The sequence below is a fragment of the Vigna radiata genome, chromosome 4, assembly GCF_000741045.1.
Source record: "Vigna radiata var. radiata cultivar VC1973A chromosome 4, Vradiata_ver6, whole genome shotgun sequence".
Lineage (NCBI taxonomy): Eukaryota > Viridiplantae > Streptophyta > Magnoliopsida > Fabales > Fabaceae > Vigna > Vigna radiata.
Genome location: NC_028354.1, coordinates 15,568,268 through 15,575,113, shown reverse-complemented (window position 1 = coordinate 15,575,113; position 6,846 = coordinate 15,568,268). Strand labels below are relative to the sequence as shown.

The 6,846-nt window shown below is 35.5% G+C and overlaps 1 protein-coding gene across 4 annotated transcripts; it reads right to left on the bottom strand.

Moving 5' to 3' along the window:
• Positions 1–398: 398 nt before the first annotated feature.
• LOC106759193 (U-box domain-containing protein 38) lies at positions 399–3,831 on the bottom strand. Of its 4 annotated transcripts, none has more exons than XM_014642233.2 (3): positions 2,009–3,830; positions 1,218–1,375; positions 399–562 (listed from the first exon to the last, which is right to left on the bottom strand). In XM_014642233.2, exon 1 carries the CDS (start codon positions 3,596–3,598, stop codon positions 2,009–2,011), a length of 1,590 nt encoding a protein of 529 aa, XP_014497719.1. In that variant the 5' UTR covers positions 3,599–3,830; the 3' UTR covers positions 399–562; positions 1,218–1,375. The 4 variants fall into 4 exon arrangements, with proteins under 4 accessions (XP_014497719.1, XP_022635648.1, XP_014497720.1 ...); XM_022779927.1 differs by having other exon boundaries at positions 399–539; XM_014642234.2 differs by lacking the exon at positions 1,218–1,375 and having other exon boundaries at positions 2,009–3,831.
• Between the last annotated feature and the right edge of the window lie 3,015 nt (positions 3,832–6,846).

Below are 6,846 nucleotides of genomic sequence, written 5' to 3'. Positions count from 1 at the left end.
TTATTGAGGGGGCTTAAGAATCCTTTGAAGGTTATAATTTCGTCGTTTCTCTCTTCACTCATGTTACCCACCATATCTACTTCTATTTTCATGTTATTTCAACATTTTATTGTATATAAAACCATGTAAATAAATGCACTCGTCACTGTACAATTATCAGTAAATAATCTCATGTTAAAATAATAATTCTAATCTCTTACATTAAAATTTAGCTTAAAGTTTTATTTGAATACAATAGTAACAATAATTCAATGTTCAGAAACTAAAATACAATAACAATTCAACTCTAGTTACAATCCAATAGAACCAAGCAGTCATTTTAATTACAGTTAATTTTCTGAATTTGTAATAGATAAAGATATAAAACAAGGTGAGTCAAAGAGATTAAAAAAGGATTATTTTGCCTCAACCTGAATACTCTTTATTTAACATAATTTACCTCTTCTCTCAAAGAAGAAAGTTTAAGGCAAGAAAGGAAGTCTTCCTCCCTTCTCTAACGACATTTTCTACATCCTTCTTTGCAATCACCATCAACAGCCCTGGACAAAAACCAATTTTTATCCTGGAATGATTTAAAAAGACATTGTTTACAATATAATTGCACCAAACCCTCTATCAAATCACCAAATTATGCAATTTGTAACAATCTAATGTATAATCCAACCAACTAAAAGTCTAGAGGCAGTTGACAATCAAATATATAATTGCAAGATGGATGCTTTGGTAAGCTTCTCAATAAATATTAAAATAACACAAATCATATATGTTCATTAAACTTCCCTCACAAACTATAACTGATGTACAAACTTCAACTTTTTATGAGTTGAGGTGTTTGAGTTAATTTTAAATCCAGGAATAAATTTAATTAACCTTTCTCTTTAATTTTTATTTTCTTCATACTTTAAACACTTTTTGAAAGATTTAACCAAACCAGTCAAAGGTGTGTGCATAATACAAGTAATTGAAGGGAAAGGAAGTTCACGCTACAGGTTCTAAAGGAGGAGGGTCTTCGATTAAAAACAAAACCAAGCATTTGGAGTATGACTTGATATCAAGTTTAACGTCTATTATGCATAATACCAATATTAAGGTGAGTGTTTATAAGAGAACGAAACTAATATAATAACAGACAAAACATTGGATTAAGGTAAGTGAAGTAACCGTGTAGTATAAAGCAAAAATTTTAGTACACTGAAGGGAGTTTCGAGCACATGCACCTTTTGATTTTTGGCTAGAAGGAAACCCGAAGAAACTTGCCAAATGTGCAGTACAGTTGGACAAAACAGCCCGAGCCTGGGTGGTTAAGGAGGAGCAGCTAGGCCTAGAGAGTTTGGCCTCTCCATGGCTCCAATCTTTCACTGTAGGAGTTTAGGTTCTTGCATATAGAAGCATTAATTTTTATTATTTAGTGAGACAGAGGCTTTAGCTAATAAACAGAAAAACATTGGCCAGAGACAAGAATCCTAGGTATGAATTTCAGATAAATCTAATTTGGTCAAATTCTTTTTCATTTGCCATATGCTAATTTGCATGAATTTTGCCATTTGAATTTTGAAACGAAAACAGCTACTGAAAAGGAATGACATGTGCATAATGAGGAAAAGAAACTGAAGATGTTTGTCCTCATAGTTTATACATTAACATATAAACATAACCAATCCAGTGAATTCACAATTCACTCTACAGATCTCTGTTTTCTCATTTCTGTGTATTAAAGCAGACACTAGACAGTGAGTATAATTATGTACACATTAATATCCAACCCAAAATTCACCTAAACCCTGATTACATACAGATTGTAATATAACGCCCATCAACAATAGCCAAAATTAAAAACTAAAATAAAATAAAACAGAATAAGTTTGAGATTGCCAGTTTACCACCTCCATGATTTACACCCAGCAACACCATGTAAACTAGTTTCCTATTCATCCTTTTCACCACATCTTCCTACAAAACCTAAACCAACAAATATTGTGGAAAAACTAAACCAGAAAGAAATCAAAACCTAAAACGTGGTCGTGTTGAGGATGTTGTGGTTCCTGCCAGCACCAATTCGGTAACGGTTCCGCGTCAACCCGACCGAGTCGTAAAATTCGTCACCTTCATCATCACCTCCATCGCCCACAGTTCTCAACATGTGCAACACCTTCCTGGCCTTCTCCCTGGCCCTCTCTGTTCCCGTTTTTTCAACCTCCTTCAAAACCTCCACAACCCTCGCCTCCTTCGCCAACCCTTTGAACCTCAAGCTCCTATGACTCAGCGCGAACAGCGCTGCCACGCAATTCTCCCGAGTCGCCTCTGAGTCCAACTCGTTCGTCCTCAACAACCCCACCAGACACTCCACCGCGTTCGCGTCCAGCATCGCCGTGCGCCCCTCCGTGCAAACCGCCAGGTTGCACAGAATCAGCAGCACTCGGCTCGCCAAGTTCCCCGCCACCACCATGGACAAAAGCGTCGGTACCACCCCGAGTTTCACCAGCTTCACTCGGTTACTCTGAACCAGGCTCAGATGATACAACGCGAGCGCCGAGTCATGCCGAGTCCTATCGGACTCGGCACGCAGCGAGTGTACCAGCGGCTGCAACGCGCCGAGAACGCCAATGGCCATTTTATTATCATCATCCAACGCTAAACTGAAAAGCGCGCCCGCAGCGTGCTCCTGCGACTCATCCAATCCCCCCTTCAAAACATCGATTAAAAACGGTACAAACCCCGACCTCACTATCTTTACCTTGTTCTGCTTCTCCAGCGAGAGGTTGACCAGAGACGCCACCGCGTTGACCTGAACAACGCCGTACCGCGAAGCGATCAAACCGCGCAGCGCCAGCAGCACCCGCGGCGTGCAGAGCAAGAGCCTAGCCTCCACTTTGCTCCTCGTGATCTTCCTCAGCGCGATTACACCTTCCTCTTGCTCAAACACCTCGCTGCTCTTCAATTTCTTCAATATTCTTTCCTCTTCCTCCGAAACCGGCGCGCTAGGGTTTTCAATTTCAATCTCGAAGGAGGAGGAGGAGGAGAAGCAGGTTGGACGAACAGTAAACGGTAACGGCGTTCCCGGACTGGGCAGAATGATGACCGATTCCTCGGAGGAGGATCCCGAGTTGAAGTGGTTAACTCGGGGGCTTAACTCAGTGGCGGCGTGTGAGAAAATGACGGGAGGGTTATCAGGGACCGCGTTGAGAAGCTCCTTTTCGGAAACCCTAATTCGTTCTTCTCGTTCTTCCTGTTGGTTTTGTTCCACTGAAAGAACCATTGCTTGCCTGACGAGGCCCTCGAGGGAGGCGTAATCGGGTGCGGGCGGGTGTTGGGTGCGGGATTTATCGCACCAATTGAGGATTGTGGTTTTGAGGGCTAAGTTAGGGATTACCGTTGAGAAATCGGGTCGGGTGCCGTCTTCTTGCTTGGGGGAGAAGTTGAGGTCCTTGCAGACTTGAACAGCGAGACGTTCGAAGGTTTGACCCGAAGCGACGACAACCGGGTCGAACATTAAGGAGCCGGAAATGGGGCACGTAAATTCCTTGGGAGGGAGCTTAGAGGATTGGGAAGAGGAGCGGTGGAAGGAGATTTTCCATCTGTGCTTCCCATTGCCACCCATGTAGTTCCTCAGTGGTTGGAAATTTTATAATGAAAGAAGTTCTGGTGTGTGAGGTTGTTGCGCATGCTGTTAGACACTTATCTATCTCGTCTGCCAATTTCCATTCACTGACTCGGTCTTCCAAACACTCTGAACAACCGTTGCGGTAATCTCAGAATTCTGAAATTCTTACCATATTCTCAAGGGTATTTATGGAATTTAACAACTTTTTCTTGTCTCACTTTTTCGAAAGCTATACTATTAATTATTTTGTCCCCCAGAATTCTGAAAGTGAAAAGGTATTATTAATTAACTACAGCAAATAAAGTAATTTAATTACTGAGGCCCAGTATTTTTTTTTTCTTAATAGGAGTATTATTTTTGTTTTGTTTCCATTTTGTGGGGGCGAGGAAATAGTCCCTATCTGTCTTTCACATCTACCTTGAAGAAGAGCTTCAAATTAGTCAACTCACCCAAACTCCCCCAAACATCCAAGATTATTCTTTCATGGTCTTCTAAATAAAGGGATAATTTTGTCTTTTCAAATTTAATTCTAAATATGTTATCTCTTGTTAGATATAATTTATAATTTATTCACAAACTACTTCCTAAACTTTATGAATTAATCTTCAGTTGACCATAAAAGATATAACTTGTAACTAAAATAATCTTTCAACATTATAGATACAAGACAAAGCAGTTTTTATCTATTTATATTTTCTTTCTTTTTCTTTTGTTTCTGTCCTGTCTCTCTATAAGTCAAACACGATAAAAGAAATAATATTCAAAGTAATGACTTAATCACAATTCTCGTTCTTTCATAAATTAAATTATCGCTTACTATTATTAAAGAAACCATCTCCATTTATTTGGCCACATATTTTTCGAAGAAGTAATAATCCGTAAATATTATATTTTTTTTAACACATATCTTGTAGTTATTATAATTGAGAATAAGAAATTCAATAAGAATAGGTTAATCAAACCTCTTTTATAAATATTTAAAGTATATGATTATATAGTATAGTTTATCAGAGTAATGTTATGTTAGCTTGATTTGTGATTAATTAACTTATTCGTATTCACACATTACAGGGAGAAGACATGTTTCTTGGTACAAACAAATGTCTTGCGTGTGACATACTCAAATTATTATTTAAAATGGTTCTGGTGGCCCATGCTTGATGAGTTAGATTTTAGGTTTTACCCTTCAAAATAATCCCAACACCCAAATGTCTCCACTCACTTCTTAGCTGTATATTAATATTCATCACATTTTATAGTAAGAAAAAAAAAAAAAGTTTTCGCTCATGCGTGTGATCATATCTCACATATATGGTTAACGAAACGGTTTCATTCTGGAATCTTGATTATTGAAGCTTCTAGATAGATCAAGTAAAGAGCCGGTCAATATAGAATAAAGGAAGATTCAAAGAGAGAAATGATAAAATTTTCAAATATATTAATATAGAATCATGATGTCGTGTTAGAAAAAATAGATGAGACAAAAATAATGTAAATTAGATCCATGGGTTTACCGAAATGATTTTGATAACTTTTATTATTATTTATAACATAAGAAGAATTTTTTTGTTTTTCTTTATGTAATAGTTGTTGAATATATTAGTAAGTGTATATAATATATTAATAATTGTATCCTTATTTTATAAGTTAGATTTTAGTTTTATATGATTGAATTAGATTTATATTATTTTTTAAAAGTAATATTTTAGACTTTTATCTAATTAAGTTTGTTAGGTCTTATCAAGTCCTTTTTAGTTTTAAGTTCGAGACCGGGGTTATGATAAATATGTCACATTAAATAAAAATAAAACTAAAATTAAATTAAAGTTTTTGTTTCAGTAGAAAAAAAAAGTTACCCTTAATTGATTGTTTTGTTTTTAAATATGTATAAAATATCCACTCAAAGCGCTATATAAGAAGAATAAGTAGTTTATCTTTAGTTCTTACACCCCTTACTTTTTTGAGTGGTGGTACTCGGCATGTAAGGCAATAACTCACATCTAACGTTCTCAAGATTTGCATTATGTACTAAGGGTATCCTTACAAGTGGTATTTTTTTTTTTGGGTTAACTTATGGTTTTGATCTAAATTAGAGAGTAATTTTAATTGGTCTAGTTAGTTCCTTATCTTTTCAAAATTTATATAATCAAATTTTAATGAGTAATTATGTTAGTTTTTTCTTGACAAACATTATTCCACGAGGATACATGACAAATTATTTATTTTAAAAGATAAATTTAATTTTTCACTTTATTTTCTACTTTTTTGGTTAGATATTCTTATTAAATCTTCATCTTCTCTGTTACCAACACCAATAGTACTTATATGATTTATGTTTTTCCTTATTCTTTTATTATCCTAAACAATGTTATCATTAATTTTTATATATTGGTATGCAATGTAAAAGTGAATGGATATGTATATGGTTTCAAAGGTGTGGAATTTAAGTATCATGTGAGAAAGGAATTCCAATGAGGAATATCATAAGTTGGTTATGTTTTGTTATGTATTGAAGTAAGGATTTCTGAATTGGGAAATGATATTGACACTCTCAATAATCTCATCTCACATAGAGATGGGTGATTATGTCATGGAGAGTAAAAGGAGGTCATAGTCTATGGTCACTAGTTTTGGCCATAAATGTTTGACGAATTAACCTTGGTATATGGTATTATCGATGGAGGTTGAGGATGTTGTTATTATTTCTGAGCAGGTTGCTCCACCATACACGGGTGCAGGTTCTCCATGAGTTCGACATCAATGCATCTATCCGGATAGTTTGAGATTTTCAAGGTTGGTGGGAATTATGTTATCTGTTGTTTGATTTATAATATAAATGTGTATTATTATTGTTTTAAATATGTATTTATGTTTTTTGGATACTTTAGCTTACCTTTGCTTTTGTGTTGTTTGTCTTTGAGTATGTCTCTCTTTTGCAATGATCACCTTAATGGTGTGAGTTTAAGTGGTGTCTCCGGAGAGCAGGTGCTAGTTTGGTAGTGGAGCTAAAGCTTAGAGTAAGACGATCTTACTTTTCCTTTTGTTTTAAAAGTTTATCTTACATTTTTGTTTCAGTGTAGTATGTATTGTTCTAGTATGGAAGGGCATACATATGATGTTTTCTATTATAAATTATTTATGAATATTTATAACGAGAATTTATATGTTTTCCTCAAATTAACTGTTGTGTTATATCAAGAATGTGATATATTTTATAGTAGTTAAATACTATGAAAAATTGGGAT